This window comes from Anopheles coustani, chromosome 3 (genome assembly GCF_943734705.1).
Source record: "Anopheles coustani chromosome 3, idAnoCousDA_361_x.2, whole genome shotgun sequence".
NCBI classification, from domain to species: Eukaryota; Metazoa; Arthropoda; class Insecta; order Diptera; family Culicidae; genus Anopheles; species Anopheles coustani.
In genome coordinates, this window is record NC_071288.1 from 59,287,530 (window position 1) to 59,305,016 (window position 17,487).

Sequence of the window (17,487 nt, forward strand, 5' to 3'; positions counted from 1 at the left end):
GTGGGCTGGCCATGTCATGCGAATGGCACTAGACGACCCCGCCCGAAAGTCCTTTTAGGCTGTCCCCAAGGACAGAGGAGGCGTGGTAGGCTTAAATTGAGGTGGGATTGTGTGGACTAAATTCTTTACGGCATTCTGTAAGGAAGTGTAATAAGAAGCAATGTATGTGTCTCAAATTAAAATTTATAATTTGTAAAAAATATTTGGTGATTTTTAGATGCCGGAGAATTGGAGAAAAACCGAGGAAGACTACTATATACTAGTGATATCAAATTTCAAAAAAAAAATAAAATAAGAAAATTGATAAAACAACGCTTTCCTCCTGAGAATAGTATTTTCCGACTAAGTTTATTTGTCTCAATATCTCCATCAATGAATCATCATACTACACATTTTAATGGTATTATCGGATGTTGTGCCTGTGTGCCTATTTGAAATCATTACTCGTCAGCTTTATTAAACAGCGTCATTCGGATATAATTTCGCTTGGTTATTTACAAAGTTGCCAGTGCACACAAGCTTGTCTGTTAAACGAAAATTAATGGATTCGTTGCATTCATCCTATGTTAGATTGTTTTTTACTAGAGTAGCGTATGTTGTTTAATTACATACGTAGGTGAAATTGGATCGGAACGAGCTATTTTTGCCGATATTAGTAGAGAAGTATAATCAATACCGGATGTTCGATTGAAGTAAAAAGACAAAATTATGGTTTATGATAATAAATTAGAAGTGGATACTTTCCGATAACTTCAATCTTTTAGTTTGACAATAACCCAGATCACATAACGAAGCACTAGTTTAACCCACCCCAGTCTTCCAGACTGAAAAGATAAACTCATTATTGCAACCATGCTCATGAAGATTCCATTCCGAATATTAGCACATTGATCCACCGCGCAATTGTTTTTCAAAATATCATAAATTGTGAGTTACCGATTTCAAAACTAAATATATATTGGAGCCAGGCAGTTACTATTGGCTATTGAAGACACATTGAGTTCCCTCAATAGCGTTGTGCTTACGAGGAAGAGTCGGTTTGTTAAAATTTTCGGTAGGGCGTAGACACGCAATTCCAGAGATAGAATTGGCATTTACTTCACACCAAGCACCTTGTTTACTGCAGTGACTACATCAGGTACCTGTGGCAGTGCGGCGGCTTCAAGCGTCTTAGCATATGGCATAGGAACATCAACTCCTAATACACAAATAAGGATTTACGGTCAGTTTACTTTACTAACAATCAAATGTCAGTCCCATACTCACCGGTAACGCGCCAAACCGGTGCATCCAAATGGAAGAATGTCTCGTGTTCCATAATGCGAGCGCAAATTTCAGATCCAATGCCTGTAACGAAATTAAACATGTATCAAATTAACAAAAGCGCTGCTGGATTTTATGTTTAGCCAACTAACCGCTCTGAGGCCATCCTTGCTCCACCGTCGCGAGATGGTGTGTCTTTTGCACCGACTTGAAGATAGTTTCCGTATCTAGTGGACGTAGTGATCGTAGATTGATTACTTCAGCCTCAATGCCCTTGCCTGCCAGTTCACCAGCAGCCAACATCGCGGTTTCGACGGATTTTGAGTGCGCGACAAGGGTTATGTGCTTGCCAGGACGCATAATTTTTGCCTTTCCAATTGGTAGAATGAAGTTCTTGTCTAAAACCTGATCGGAAACGGGGTAGCTGACGCCATAGACCATTTCATTTTCCAACACTACCACTGGGTCTGGATCACGAATTGCTGCCTTCAGTAAACCTGCAAACAAAATCACAACACAAAGTTACGCATGAAGGAAAATATATTTTAAATCAGACACTTACCCTTAGCATCTTCACTGTCATATGGGGAGACAACTTTTAATCCAGGGCAATGGGAGTACCAGGCGCCAAAACATTGCGAATGCTGTGCAGCGACACCAGCTGCGGCTCCATTGGGGCCGCGAAACACAATCGGCACGTTGACCGTACCGGCAGACATGTAGAACGTCTTGGCAGCAGAATTGATAACCTGTAAAGAGAACGTATTTTTTGAGTGGCACAGTTTTAACACGAACTATTCCGGAGAGAAAATCTCGTTACCTGATCGATGGCCTGCATCGAAAAATTGAACGTCATGAATTCACAAACTGGGCGCAATCCAGCCATAGCAGCGCCTACCGCAATACCAGCGAAACCCATTTCCGTAATCGGCGTATCGATCACTCGCTTGTCTCCGTATTTTTTCCACAGGCCCCGAGAAACCTAGCAAAGAGAATGTAAACAAACAATCAGAAGGATTCGTGACGTACACATTTGCTTCAACACGGCGCGCGACGCATACACCCCTGCATTCTGCTGTCGTCATAGACCACTCGGTTTCCCCTTAGCCCTGCTGTAATCTCGATGAGTTTCCTCAGATCGGTTAGATAACCTTCACTTACGCATAGTTTTTGTTCTTTACTTGCTAACATCATCTTGCAAAACATAGGAGATCGGTGACCCTCCTTTGTCCTCGAGCTGGTTTTTCTTCTTTCCCGTCTTTTCTTCGTTCTGCCACCAAATGCTATGTTTACGTAACCTTAGCCTTCATCGATCCGCATGTGAAAAGATATTGATCGTAATCCGGTGTATTTGTTTCCATATTCTTACCTTGTATGCACCATCATACTGGGCCACTTCCTCGCCGAGCAGGAAGACCTTTTCATCCCGCTCCATCTCTTCATCCAGCGCGGCGTTGAGGGCATCTCGGACAGTCAGCTGCTGTGCCGCAACAGCCCTGGAGGTCGAAAACGACCGACGAGATAGATTGCGTACGGCGGTTGCAAGCATCATTGTGATCTAAGGCGTTTGTTCGAACAGCACCACGGCTCCCTACTTTCTTTTTGTTTGAAGCAGAAACAACACAGAAATACCCGGCAGCCGTAATGGGTCACTTGTACACGACAAATCCACTGCAAGGTTCGATTCGTATTTGCGAATGCCGAACGACGGGTTTGCGAATTAGTTCACGACAGTGACAGTTATCATACATTGAAAGCTCGTCAAATAACAAAGGTGAGTACTGGTGTGAGGTGAGACTTTGACATTGACAGTTGATGCGATGTTTTAAGAAAATCACGAAGCAGGCAAAATTATGTTTTACAATTTAATCTCGCATGCGTTTATAAATGAGCGCAAACTTATGTGCACGTAATGTTACAGGATTGATAAATGCATAAATAAAACGACTAGCAAAATATTTACAATTCCAAATATTGAATTCAAACACTTTCACGCGATGTTTTATTTTCCTAGGTGCAAAGTTGTACGATTTATGAAAATCTTGGTCAGATTGTTTCGCGCCAAAAATTGCGCTGTCAATCGATGTAAATAAATGCAAGTATTGACAATTCTTCATCCTTTGTATCACACCCGAAGAAAAGTTAGTTGACTATATGAAATGAAATACTGATCACTGGAAAATTATGGATGAATACGATATCTACGCAGACCTCAATGATATTGAAGAAGAAGTAAAGAAGGTACGTTGTTAATATGGATATATCTTGATGTGTAAGATAACAAAACTTCATGTTTTCAGGAGCGCCACGAAGTGCAAGAGCTCGAACGAAGGATATCGCATTTGGAAGCTCAAGTTTTGGAGAAGGAACATGAAAAACAAGCATTAGCAGAAAAAAACAAGGTTTTGTCCGAAAACATTTCGTCTCTCTTGCTAACTGCTAAAGCTGAACTACAGCGCAAAGATAACACCATTGCTGACTTTCGTAAGAAATGCGATGATACCGTTTTTCGCCGGGGCCACAATATTGTACGAGAAGTGGAACGAGTTTCAAAGTGTACGCAAACGAAGTACGTTCGCCTCATTCATATTGGAGTACAGGTGGAGCAAATTGAGGACGAGTTTACGTCTCACATTAAGAAATATGGTGGAGCTAGAGAACATGACCGAGATAGAGATCGTGATCGTGAACGAGACCGAGACCGTCGGGATCGTGATCGTGATGGTGATCGGAATCGAAATTGTGAACGTGCCCGTGATCGAAACCATGATCGGGGAAAGGCTCGTGAAAGATTTCGTGAAGCTGATCGTAGCTTAGAACGACATCGCGATCGAGAGAATATCCCACATAGACAGCAGGAAAGTAAACGAGATCGACACCGAGAGGACTACAGTGACAATTATGTAAACAATGATAAACGCTACGACGATCGTAAGCCCAGCAGCAATAACTATTTAGATCGTAAATCTGGCAGTGGTCGCCAGAAGCTAGATCATCGGGGCGCTACATCGAGAAGTAAATCACGCGATGCAAGACCAACGTCCAGGGCTACAGATAAACTTTTTAAGGACGAACAAAACACCATCCGTCATGAAGAAAATTTACACTGCGCAGACCGCAAGAAAAGAGTAAAACATCAGGAAAGTAATGAACAATCAACGCAAACAAAAAGTGAATGCAAAACCGATAAAGATGTTAAGAAGCTCCATGAAGCCGCCGAGAATACAATAGTTAGCTTACCTGCATCAGAGAGGCAGAATATTCCTCGCAAGATCGAACCAATTGTACAGAGCAGAACTGACAATGATTGTTATGTTCCACATCGTGCCGCAGTTAGTGGACACACAGAAAGTGAAACGATGCTTGGACCTACTTTAACTAGTGCGCTTTCATCAACTCCCGGTGTAATGGAAATGTTTACCAAAAGCGCAGAAAATCCGCTACTCTGTGGAGAACAACAACAAATATCTGCAAATTCTCTTATCAAACATAAGGCTGTGAAGACGACAGTTACAAATTTCGTTGATTGTATAATAACTGATTACTCTCAACGACCTGTAATATGCGACAGTGCAGAAAGTTTTGCAGAATCGAATCTGAAAAACAATCAATCGTCTGGCGTAGCAAATGATAGGTTAGATGACAAATTATCGGATGCAAGCTCCAAGTCAAAAGAAATACTAATGCAAAGTTCCATTCAACAAAAACCAGCACTAGAACTTGGCATTTCAGCAAATCGTGAATTAAGTCTAGAAAAACAGATAGTTGATGTTGAGAAGGTTCCTAATGACCCCAAAAACCAGCTTGGCGAAGAAGCTGATGATAAATCGAAATCTTGCATGCAAACCATAACTGACGTACCATTAGAGGTTGGAAAACGTGATAAAGAATGCACTGATGAGAACAAAACTGGAAAAAAGCGGGAAACTGTTCAGCTAGGCATCGAGGAAAGCAAATCTAAGGAAGATTTAAACTGCAAGCCAAACAAATCTCACATCGAAGAAGACAAAACAGCATTAACTGACGTAAAGTATGACGACAAAAAAGAACAGGAGGAAAAAATCGATTACATTATGCAGGAAACAGTTGAACCGATGGATTTAAGAAGTTCAAAGTTTGACAAAAAGATGAAAAAATTATCAGAAAAAGACGATGATAAAATTATCAAAACAGTTTTAGCTATAATATATGATTCACCAGACCCTACTTCTACCAAAAATGCGACAGAAACAGAAGGGGAAAAAATCCTAGAAAATGTTCAATGTTTGCAACAGGAATCCAGGATTGTTAAGAACAATTCAGTACAGAGCAGCTTAATTGATAATGAAGCTAAGCAGCGTAGCGATGATGAACATATAACACAGAAAGGTCATTTAAAGGAACAGAAGTCACAAAATGGAGTTGTAGATAAACAAGACGATAATTCACTCATTTCCAACGAACGGTCTGACGTTGGCAAATTGAGTCAATCAGTTTATAGCTCCGCGAACAAAAATGATAGTGATCCAAAAGTTCAGAATCAAACTGATGTATGCGATTCGTCTGCCACTGTTATGAGTGGAACAAATGTGACCATCCCTCCAACCGATGCTAACTTATCCGCCAACATTGGAAATGAGTTGTTGGCACCAGAAAAGGGTTCCGCCGAAGAACCTCCAACCGATGCTAACTTATTCGCCAACATCGGAAATGAGTTGTTGGCACCGGAAAAGTGTTCCGCCGAAGAACCTTCAAATCCAAAACCAACAATAGACAGTTCCCAACGTTCAGCGTTATTGTTAGAACCTACTGGGACACTAATGAAAACGATAGAAACAACTAAAAGTATCGAAGAAAAACATCCCGAATTCGGAATTGAGCCAACAAATGGTACAGACAGTGGATCCGAGCATCAGCAAGGTGTCCGCACTCGCAGTAAATCCGTTAATTTGGAAGAGCGAACAGGTGATAACGAAAAGAACATGTCGATTCAAAATTATTTCACAACGTTTACAGGCAGCCAGGAAGACAGGGAAAAGCTTACTTCACCAGCAAAAGCTACAGAAGTCGCTACACAGTTGGAGTCAAAGGAGCAAGAAATCGTTAGTCATGAAAAACGTTCAAAGCAAGATACTAGAGACAATAGTAATGTAAATATGAAAAAACGTGAAAAGTTGGTAATGCAAAGTAATTCTGATGCCTCCGGGTCTATAAGAGGCCGGTTGAGGAAAATGTTTTGCCCCGAAAGGCCTCAAAAGTGCGACGGTATTTTTTCTGCTTCTAAGAAAAGGAGACCATCCTTAGATTCCTCGCCAATTGTGCATAAGAAACAAAAGAACGAACACGATACTAACGACGAGAGTACGTTGAGCTCTGCGGCATCAAGCAAACTTTCGGATACCTTCTTTTCATCCATTTTTTTGCCGATTGTTTCCACGCTTGATAAAATTCACATGAAATCTCAATCAACCACGTTGGCACAAAGTAGTGACCCCTTGCATGCAACATCGAATGTACCATCGATGGCTATGGTAAGCTCGCCTATAAAATCGCAATGTTCACCTCAACAATCACTTCCGACACCTATGCTATGCGCATTTGAAACCTCCTCGAGAACGGTTAACGATGAAGAGCACATAGAACTCGAGGACAGTCAACAAGGCTGTATGAACAGTAGTTCGACAATAGAGTACGAAATGGAGAAATTACACTTTTCACCGCGGCATTTGCTTGCATCATCCACACCGCTTATCGTTAAACCACAGGCCCGTCTTCATCACTCGACATCGAGTGTTCCGGCACAGGGTTTGGCAGGGACAGCACCAGTAGCAGTGCCGGATACGTTGAACAGCAAATCTTGGACAGCACCTTTGGGACGTCCAACACCATGCTTGCCGCAGGCGGGTGTCGAAGTACTGCACTTTACAAAGACAGTAACTTACAAAGCCCCTCAAGAGCACACCCAAGACAAACATACACTGGCCAACGGTGATTTCTGTGAGTTCGATTCAAAACCAACATGTACCGACAAGAGCTTGCGCAAACATTCAGTAAATAAGGGGAAAACTGCTTCGATTAACATCAACGAAGCAGATGTTCATACCTATGAAAGTGTTACTGTAAGTAAGCATTCCAGCAGTAACCAACCAGCCATTAGCCATAAGTCACAGAAATCAACTAACAAAGCAGGTAAAACTACCGTATCTTCTTCCACCGTACTGACAATGCCAGTTATGGTCAAATCCCAAAACCGATGTATCACACAAACGCCTAAAAACAAATTATTATTGTCCAGCAGCCCGTCACATAGATCAAAGGCATGTCTACCTCAGGCTGAGGATAGTACTACACCGGTTACGTCACGTAAACGATCCCGGGTTCCTTCATCACCTAAACGACGAAAAATAGATGAGGAAATTAATATCGCAACGTATCCTACTAATTTGTTTTCTGAGTCCGTAGTAGGCAAAACTATAATTGAAACTTTACCCAAACTTGTTGATAAAAACAGTAGTGAAGATACGACATTGAAAATGAAGGAACCCGCCACGATCATTCAGCCAACTTTCAGCACATTAGTGCTGGGCGATTGTTGTACTTCAACCACGACTACAAATGCTCTTAGAACATTTGAAACACAACAACAATCGATAGTAACAGTAGAAACGCCGGTAGTACAACAATGTGAAGCAACTGCTGGACCGGGTGCAACCAGTACCTCCTCTGAGGTAGTATCACCCAGTTCAGCTTCGACCATGAAAAGTTTGTGTAACTTTTCCCTTAATCTGTCGCTGGCAAGTGGTTCAACGGTGGACACGGATACTAGCGTAGCTCACAAAGCGGAATCTTCCGTGCGATTTGTTCGCGACGTACGTATAGTTAGAGAAAATCCAAAATTGATGCGTGTGTACATCAATAGACCGGGCAACTGATGTTTAAAAAATGTACATAAAATGTTACGATGCGCCGAGAGTAAGTTATGTAACGAATTGAATAAGAAAAATGTGTTTGTCAGAAAACTAAATTTTGTGTATTAATGTTAAAAGAAAACTAATATAAGTGAGATTGTTTTAATCTTAAGTATACGTACTCTCCGGAATAACATTATTCAGTTCACTCTTACAGGATTATTATTCATTTAGGATGCTTTTAAAAACGAATGTGTGGCGTGGGAATCGATCCGAGGAAATTGTAAAAAAAAAGTATTATCTGTTCTTTTCAACTATATCCCAAAAGGAAATTACAATCGTAATGAATTTGTTGATCAATTTTACCGTTTTCCCCGTCCACGAGAGTGCAATTAGTATAAATTAAATTATGCATATATCGCGATACAGTTTATCATCCAAATTACCAAGTCAGTCTTGTAACATGATCGGTCTTTCTTTTGGAAGTTTTGATAAATCCGAGGAATTGTAGCTCCGTAACAGCCCGTGTGAATCGAGCCCTGGCAGGGAGGAAAAGAGGATAATTTTTGTTACAACATAACATTACTCATAAACTCAGGGAGGGAAATTTTTTGGAATTACTTACTGAATTTTTGGATCAATACTGCGCTCTCCTTCGTCCGCTTGATTATCTTCAACAACAGTACGAAATGCTTGCATCCAATCGAACAGATTAATCATACGCCCACATTCCAGGTGCAGTTTGTACGCAATAGAGAGGTCCGGCATCGTTGGAACAATGCTGTATTCATTGTCTAGCACACAGCATTCGCATTGCGTGTAGTACTGAGGATTGTTCAGAGCGGTATGTATGGCGGCCCTAGGTGTACCTACCATATGATGTCGTACGGTAGTACTATCACTGAACAGGAACAATTCGATCAGCGGAACCGTACGGCTGTTTGGTGGGCGGAGGTATCGTTGGAAGATATCTCGCACGAAATAATCAACCAGTCGGCCAACGGCACGAGTAACTTCGGACTCACTCTTGGCGTGACGGGCGGCCGTTAGCAACTTTTCACGTAGCTCTTGTCGACCCATGCTAGGCGAAAGGAGTTGCTGCTGTTGCTGATCCTGTTGCCGGTTACCCAAAATATACTCGTGTCTAGCGGCATCAAGTTCATCCGACAGAACGACCAATCCGTTCGCCAGTTGCTCGACTGGTCCCACGTCGTACACCAAACATCCTTCCATACTTAGCCGATCGTTGTTGCTGACGTAGGTCAGCACAATTTCGAGCACCTTTTTCACCTTCTGCAACATTTCCTCCTTCGAAAGAAAGAGCAGCAACTGAATGCATTCCTTGAATTCGGGCAGCTCTGTGACATCTCCGTAGACACAGAGACAGTAGAGTTCACGAAGTTGTTTCCCCAATGGTGCCTTGGGAAGATCGGATACCAATGCTTGCAGTATTTCCAACGCACAGTGAAACGTGAACCAATAGTTGTGTACTTGTATCAACATTCCTGGCAGCGATCGCTTTAAATGCTCATCGTTGGTGAGGAAATCGACAACTTCCTGTGGGTGCTGCAGCGATTCTACGAAAGGTCTGAAAGAAGGTAACTGCCGAATATTATCCAATTCAGCCGTTGATAGCTGATTGACCATCTCATGCACTTCATCCTCATCGCCAACGATTGTGCTCAGCCCGTTGATGGATTTGGCAAAGTAATGTTCGAAGAAGGAATACTTTAATGTTTGAACGAACCGGTTTACCGAAAAATCGTAAAATAGGAAAATGTCAAGCAACAATTTGAATACGCGTCCCGAAAGATGGAAAGGGCAGTAGGGCCTCAGAAGTACATTATCGATGATAGTGTTAAGATTAGTAATCGACGGTTCTGATTGAAAAATGCTTAGCTTGATTTTGCTCGTCACATGGTATGGTAGAACATTATGGACTGTTGTTATAGATGTTGCTACGCCAAAAATCAGTACGAATGGCAGTGATGTAGCATATGAGCTAAAAATATAAAAAAAGTGTTTGATTATATTAGCTCTGATAAGAAATAGAAAATACTTACTTTAAAATTATTATGATATCTTGCAACACCGACGGGTTGAATAGCTCAAAATCCGACAGTATTACCGTAAGGTTTGGCTTTCGTTCCATTTGGTTATGTTTTTCTAAATACCATGCCTTAAGAACCACCAGATTAAGTTGGTTTTTTCGTAACAGTTTCTCCTCTGCATATTCTTCGGTCTGTTCCTCCACAAACCCCTCGACAATGGTTTCGATGGCTTGTTTAAGATTGGATCCATCGCGGGACTGCAGAAGCACTACGTAAGAAAATGTGTTGCTTCGAATGCGGCTGGCAAGTTTCTCGAACTGGGACATATGGTCAATCTGATTGATCCCCGTTAATAACGCTGCAGTAGGCAAGACACCATCATAGCCTTGCGAATTGTACGAATTCTCGATAAATGCCAGCAAATCATCTAGGATTTTTCCGTAGCTGCTACTCTGAATCTCGTCAATCATTGTTTGTATTTTGTCCCAATGGTTCCGATAGTTCCGATACCATGGCTGCCGCCTCACAGAAGAGGAAAGAAAACTTTCGGCCGGTTTTGCTTTTCTAACTCCTTTGGCATGAGTTGCTCCATTCTTGAACACGAATACGCCCTGAAAGAAAAACAGTAGATAAAGAAAGATGCACACGCTTCATTACTAAACCATCTAATTTGTGTACTTTAGAAATTGAATTAGTTGCTTCCATTGCTGAAAAATAATCGTTTTGTCGACGCACACGAGCACCACAGTTCGGCGCAAACAGTTATGAAGAAATATGGCGCGAAAATGTACTGTTGACGTAAACAGCTGTCTGCTGGAGCAGAGTCAAAAAGAAACATCAGGTCGAATAAAATAACGCTAAATCACCAGAAAATAAATAAAATTCTGTTGCTTGTACTACTACGATACCTCCATTGAAACCTTTATAATTTTTATGGATATTGATGTGGTCCTATGCCCCAACGATCCAAAGTAGATGTGGACGTGCCTACGGGTAGTCAATTTTAAGAATAATTAAATGTCAACTATTCCTATCGACGCACCTGTATTATGCATCGCCTTGGCGTACATGTTGACAACTTGAACTAGTCGCGTGTTGCACTTTCTGTGAAAGTTTCATAGCACAGTTCCTTCACGTCTGCCAAGCAACGACAATAAACCTTCTCTCAACATATCAGGACGGGTTAAAACAGTCGTGAAGTTCATTTGCTACTTTTTTTGTTACCAATTCCTATCAACGGTACCGGGTAACATCAGCATCATGTCGAACCCGGCTAGTGCAACCGAACATGCGGAATCCACTGCAGCACCGGTGAAGACCGAAAAGCAGCTTAAAAAAGAAGCAGAAAAAGCTGCCAAGTTGGCCAAATTGCAGGAAAAGTTGAACAAAAAGCAGCAGCAAGAGCAGCAGGCTTCTACGAAACCGAAAGTGGAGGTACGTTAGAATGCGCAGAGTTGCATCATGCACCCAGTAGGAACCCCACGGGATGTGATCATTGTGAATTTCTCAAGCACAAAGTAAACAACTTTAGAAAATGGCATATCAAATATTATAAAATCCCGTCAACGTAATTTAAAACAAAGTGAAAGGAATACTGGGCGATGAATAGTGAATGCTGCGTTGGCATTTTACTGTCTTCCAATTATTTTTCCACCAGGGAAAAGGCAGTATTTGATAATAATAATAATTTTATTTTTAGAAAAAAGTTAAAGAAACGAAGGAAACCGCTGTTTACACTGGTGCTACTGGTGAAGGTGAAAAGAAGGATTTATCTGGACCATTCCCGGATGCCTACAGTCCGCAGTACGTAGAAGCAGCATGGTACAGTTGGTGGGAAAAGGAAGGGTTTTTCAAGCCAGAGTATGGGGTAAGCTTGAATACTATCAATGATGTTTTCCATACGCTGCAGTCCACGGTATATTTTTGACTGACTTTCCATAGCGCATGCTGAACAATCCGAATGGTCAATTTGTGATGGTGATACCACCGCCGAACGTAACTGGCTCGCTGCATCTTGGCCATGCGTTAACGAACGCAATCGAAGATTGTATTACCCGCTGGCATCGAATGAAGGGTCGTTCGACACTGTGGGTACCAGGATGCGATCACGCGGGCATTGCTACGCAAGTCGTCGTGGAGAAGAAATTGTGGCGGGAACACAAACAAACCCGACACGATCTGGGACGCGAAAAGTTCATTGAACAAATCTGGCAATGGCGTAACGACAAGGGCGATCGCATTTATCATCAGCTGAAGAAGCTGGGTTCGTCCTTTGACTGGGACCGAGCGTGTTTCACCATGGATCCGAAGCTATGCAAAGCCGTCACCGAGGCATTCGTTCGAATGCACGAGACGGGCATGATCTACCGTAGCAGTCGATTAGTAAACTGGTCCTGCACGTTACGATCGGCTATTTCGGACATTGAGGTTGATAAGGTGGAAATATCGGGACGCACGCAACTTTCCATTCCGGGGTACGCTGATAAGGTAGAATTCGGTGTTTTGGTTTCGTTCGCTTATAAAGTGATTGGTAAGAACGATGAGGAAATTGTTGTAGCAACGACACGCGTTGAAACAATGCTTGGCGATACGGCTGTCGCTGTCCACCCGAAGGACGAACGGTACAAGCACCTTCATGGGCAGTTCGTGCAACATCCTTTCTGCGACCGCAAGCTTCCGATCGTGTGCGATGAGTTCGTCGAGATGGGTTTCGGTACGGGTGCTGTAAAAATCACACCCGCTCATGATCCGAACGATTACGAAGTCGGAAAGCGACACAACCTGCCCTTCATTACCATCTTCACCGACGATGGCATTATTACGGGCGATTATGGAGTTTTCACGGGCATGAAGCGCTTCGATGCGAGGAAGGCAGTGTTGTCTGCACTGCAGGAGAAAGGTCTCTACCGGGATACGAAGGATAATCCGATGGTAGTTCCTGTCTGTTCACGCTCCAAGGACATCGTTGAACCGCTTATTAAGCCCCAATGGTACGTCAAGTGCAGCGAAATGGCAGCCAAGGCAACGGAGGCCGTGAAAAGCGGCGAACTGACGATAACGCCCGAGGTACACCGTAAAACGTGGTACCACTGGATGGACGAAATCCGCGACTGGTGCGTTTCACGGCAGCTCTGGTGGGGCCATCGAATTCCTGCCTATCAGGTTATCTTCAAAGATCCATCAAAGGCACCGAAAGATTTAAGTGAAGAAAACCTCTGGTTCGTGGGCCGTTCTGAGGTAGAGGCACACGCTAAGGCCGCTGCCGCTTTGAAGGTGGAAAAATCGTTCATCACGCTGAAGCAGGATGAAGACGTGTTGGACACGTGGTTCAGTTCTGGTTTGTTCCCGTTCTCCGTGTTCGGCTGGCCGGACAACACCGACGATCTGAAGCTCTTCTACCCGACGACGCTGCTCGAGACTGGTCACGACATTCTCTTCTTCTGGGTTGCCCGCATGGTGTTCTTTGGCCTGACGCTACTGGGCAAACTGCCGTTCAAGGAGGTGTTCCTCCACCCAATGGTACGCGATGCGCACGGACGTAAGATGTCCAAATCGCTGGGTAATGTAATCGATCCGATGGACGTGATCATGGGAATATCGTTGGAGGGTTTGCATCAGCAGCTCTACGACTCCAATCTCGATCCGCGTGAAATCGACAAGGCAAAGGAGGGACAGAAGCAGGACTATCCGAATGGTATTCCCGAGTGCGGTACGGATGCGTTGCGGTTTGCGCTGTGTGCGTACATGACGCAAGCACGCGATATCAACCTCGACATTTTGCGTGTACAGGGATATCGTTTCTTCTGCAACAAACTATGGAATGCGACCAAGTTTGCCCTCATGTACTTCCAAGGGACGGAGAAGTATGACGTTACCACAACACTGGTGAGGTTTTCGTATCACGCCAATGAAGAATTAAATATAATACGATCACTTTGTTTCTTCTCTCTTTAGGATGGCACGGAAAGTAATATCGATCGATGGATCCTATCACGATTGGCCGGATGTGTGGAGATATCGAATCGAGGTTTTGAAAAGTACGAATTCGCTCTTGCCACGAACGCTTGCTACAACTTTTGGCTGTACGATCTGTGTGATGTCTACTTGGAGTGCTTAAAGTCTGTGTTCCAATCCGGCAGCGAACAATCGAAGGCATCTGCCCGGCGAACACTTTACACGTGTCTCAATCTTGGCCTGAAGCTACTGTCGCCGTTCATGCCATTCATTACGGAAGAGTTGTACCAACGGTTGCCGCGTGGCGATACTACAACTGTGCCGAGTATATGCGTAGCACCTTACCCCGAACCAGCCACGACCGCCTGGAAGGATGATGTGCTTGAGAAGGGCTTTGAGTTTGTGCAAAAAACGGCACGTGACATTCGGTCGGCGCGCAGCGATTACAATATCCCGAACAAAACAAAAACGGACGCGTACTTTATTTGCAGCGACGAGGGCGTTCGAAGTGCGCTGGAGAAATTTACCCTCGAGCTTGAAACGATGGCATTCTCGCAGGTTCATTTCGGGACGGTGCCGCCGGTGGGATGTGCGATTCTTACCATCTCGGGCCAGTGTGTGGTGCACCTGATGCTGAAGGGTTTGATCGAGGTGGACAAAGAGATCGAAAAGATGACCAAAAAACGGGAAACGCTAACGCAAACCATCGCCAAGCTGCAGCAGGCGATTGCCGTGCCGAACTACGCCAGCAAAGTGCCCGAAGATGTACGGAAGGCAAATCAAGAAAAGCTGGATCAATCAAAGGTGGAAATTGAACGTTTGGCCGCCGCCATGGACGTATTGAAATTGATGTGAAACACACAACTCAGCTGGTGTATACCTGTCTGTCTGTAGTAGCAACTGTCCGTTTAACGCACCGCATTTCACAGGGAGGCTGGTCGTTTTATTATTCGTCGCTTATTCGGTCGTTTTATTACGGGGAGTTAATTACCAAGCATACATTATCATTATCTTTTGGCAATAAAACTTTATATCATGTTTAATTAACCCTATTGTTGTTTCTAGAATTTTCTTATTTTCTTCCTTTGAACTCGTGCAAGTTTTATTGAATTTGAAAAAAACTTGTATGAAGTATTTGAATCCGACTCTGAACCAAATTTTCTCCGGTTAATATGATCTTTTCTCTTATAAAGGGCGGGTTTTTGTATCAGTTTTAAAATAATTGTTCTTTGAATGCACTGTATTCTAAACTAGTGTTGTTGCTTGTAATCTTTTGATGAGATTCATTTATTCACCTTGTTATCGATACTCGGTAATTCGCGAGAATCCGGCGCCCGAGGATATATTCGTGTCTTCCCTCAATGGTCTATGGGTCCTTAAGTTATCCTTAGGAATAAGTCAAAATATGGAATATATCATCTTGTTTCCACAAGTAAAAAAAGGAAAAGCAGAATAAACTCACCTGATTGTATGCAGAAGAATATGGTGTTATTTGGATGAGGATGCAATTTTTTTTTTTAATTTTGAGATAACATTTATTTTGAGTAATATTTATCACAAAACCTACCATCACCAACAAAAAAGTTATTCATATTTTGCTTAATTTCCATCAGCTTAATGTCACCCTTTGGTCTCGTTGTGGCATCTTTCAGCCTTATTAGTACAACGGACTGGTCTTTTTAACTTGTTTTCACTACAAACTTTACAGCTTACTGTAGTATTGTTCATGCACGACATATTGTTTCGTGATGTCGGCAATTGCTCGACACCCGGCGAGTGCCATTGTAAGGTCCAACTCCTTGCGCAAAATATCCAGCACATGTTCGACTCCCTGCTGCCCATTAACCGCAAGCCCCCAAAGCGCGGGCCTTCCAAAGAACACCATTCGTGCACCGAGCGCAAGTGCCTTGAACACATCTGTGCCTTGCGTAATGCCTCCGTCCATGAATATTTCCATGCGATCACCGACAGCATTGACGACCTCCGGTAAGGCTTCAATCTGGGCAAGAATAATACATATTAAATTTTACATCCGCTTGGAAACGCATAACGAACGTTTCAATAGCACAATCTTACCGAAGCTGGAACAGAGTCCACCTGGCGTGCACCGTGATTGGAAACGAATATTCCCTGCACACCTATATCTGCCGCAATTATTGCATCTTCGCGCGTGAGAATTCCCTTCACGATGACTGGAAGTTTTGTAAATCCTACCAGCCATTTCACGTCATCCCAAGAGAGAGTGGGATCAAGTTGTTCCGAGATGTACTCATTGATACCGGAACCACCTTTGCTACGTACTGTTGCTGCGGCTCTCCCAACGACATTGGCCATTCTGGAAATTAATATTTACAGGTTAAGATCTAAAGGCGTGGCGGCCAAAACTAAAGGTGTGTTCAATGAATTCAAATGGTATCACAATTAGAACATAATCGTACGCAAAACGTAGCTTTAAGGCATTCTTAACTATGGAATCTTATAAAAAGGGCATTTTTATTCCGTAAGATTATAACCTTTATTCCATTAGCTTAACACCATACGCATGTAATAACTGAAAACGATTTATTGCAGTTCTATCTTAATTTTGCAACGTCTTGCTCATACTTACTTTAAATGGGGAGGTAGGGAAAACTTGTTGCGCAAATCTGCCCTTCGCAGTCCAAAGAGTGGTGCGTCAACTGTAAGCACAATTGCCCGAAAGCCGGCCTGTTCGGCTCGGCGGACCAACTCTTCCGTAAGCTGGCGATCGCGATAGATGTACAGCTGGAACCACTTCGGAGCTCCTGGTGTAGCGCTGGCAACCTCTTCTATCGAGCTCGTACTTATTGTGCTAAGTGTGAAAGGCACATGTCGGCTGGCGGCAGCTTTTGCATTAGCTACCTCTCCATCCGGATGGGCCATGCGTTGCATAGCCGTTGGTGAGATGCCGATTGGCATCGAAAACCGTTCACCGAACACGGTGCAGGAGAGGTCTCGCTCGGCACTACCCTGCAACATTCTCGGCCGAATGCGCAACCGATCAAAAGCAGTTCGGTTCAAACCCAGCGAAAGCTCGTCACCTGCACCACTGCGGTAGTAATCGCGAGCATTGGGCGGAATAATTTCGTAAGCCCGTTGCTCATAGTCACGAATAGATACTAACGCCATTTTACGATCAAGTTTAGCGCGCCACAACCAAAGCGATGAACGGATAGCACACGACTGGCACCTTGGCGCTTGAAGTTACATTCATTTTTAACTTGGGCTCATTCTAATAGGGTTATCGTGAATGAAACATACGTAACTGATAGGAGATAGATGCGCAGCGCAGTATTGTTTATGAAGCGACTGAT

The 17,487-nt window shown here is 43.3% G+C and overlaps 5 protein-coding genes across 5 annotated transcripts; 2 read left to right on the forward strand and 3 right to left on the reverse strand.

Moving 5' to 3' along the window:
* Positions 1-932: 932 nt before the first annotated feature.
* LOC131259449 (pyruvate dehydrogenase E1 component subunit beta, mitochondrial) lies at positions 933-2,960 on the reverse strand. The gene is made up of 6 exons (XM_058260949.1): positions 2,633-2,960; positions 2,084-2,245; positions 1,826-2,012; positions 1,416-1,760; positions 1,267-1,347; positions 933-1,198 (listed from the first exon to the last, which is right to left on the reverse strand). Exons 1-6 carry the CDS (start codon positions 2,813-2,815, stop codon positions 1,095-1,097), a joined length of 1,062 nt encoding a protein of 353 aa, XP_058116932.1. The 5' UTR covers positions 2,816-2,960; the 3' UTR covers positions 933-1,094.
* A 433-nt stretch (positions 2,961-3,393) lies between these two features.
* LOC131259430 (serine-rich adhesin for platelets-like) lies at positions 3,394-8,347 on the forward strand. Its single transcript, XM_058260928.1, has 2 exons — positions 3,394-3,504; positions 3,564-8,347. The coding sequence occupies exons 1-2, from the start codon at positions 3,448-3,450 to the stop codon at positions 8,172-8,174; spliced, it is 4,668 nt and encodes a 1,555-aa protein (XP_058116911.1). The 5' UTR covers positions 3,394-3,447; the 3' UTR covers positions 8,175-8,347.
* On the reverse strand, positions 8,257-10,943 carry LOC131259438 (origin recognition complex subunit 3). Its single transcript, XM_058260938.1, has 4 exons — positions 10,880-10,943; positions 10,214-10,812; positions 8,776-10,152; positions 8,257-8,689 (listed from the first exon to the last, which is right to left on the reverse strand). Exons 1-4 carry the CDS (start codon positions 10,904-10,906, stop codon positions 8,593-8,595), a joined length of 2,100 nt encoding a protein of 699 aa, XP_058116921.1. The 5' UTR covers positions 10,907-10,943; the 3' UTR covers positions 8,257-8,592.
* A 427-nt stretch (positions 10,944-11,370) lies between these two features.
* On the forward strand, positions 11,371-15,195 carry LOC131259434 (valine--tRNA ligase). Its single transcript, XM_058260932.1, has 4 exons — positions 11,371-11,635; positions 11,901-12,068; positions 12,143-14,086; positions 14,156-15,195. The coding sequence occupies exons 1-4, from the start codon at positions 11,462-11,464 to the stop codon at positions 15,008-15,010; spliced, it is 3,141 nt and encodes a 1,046-aa protein (XP_058116915.1). The 5' UTR covers positions 11,371-11,461; the 3' UTR covers positions 15,011-15,195.
* A 542-nt stretch (positions 15,196-15,737) lies between these two features.
* LOC131259448 (uncharacterized) lies at positions 15,738-17,302 on the reverse strand. Its single transcript, XM_058260948.1, has 3 exons — positions 16,764-17,302; positions 16,232-16,490; positions 15,738-16,154 (listed from the first exon to the last, which is right to left on the reverse strand). The coding sequence occupies exons 1-3, from the start codon at positions 17,300-17,302 to the stop codon at positions 15,858-15,860; spliced, it is 1,095 nt and encodes a 364-aa protein (XP_058116931.1). The 3' UTR covers positions 15,738-15,857.
* Between the last annotated feature and the right edge of the window lie 185 nt (positions 17,303-17,487).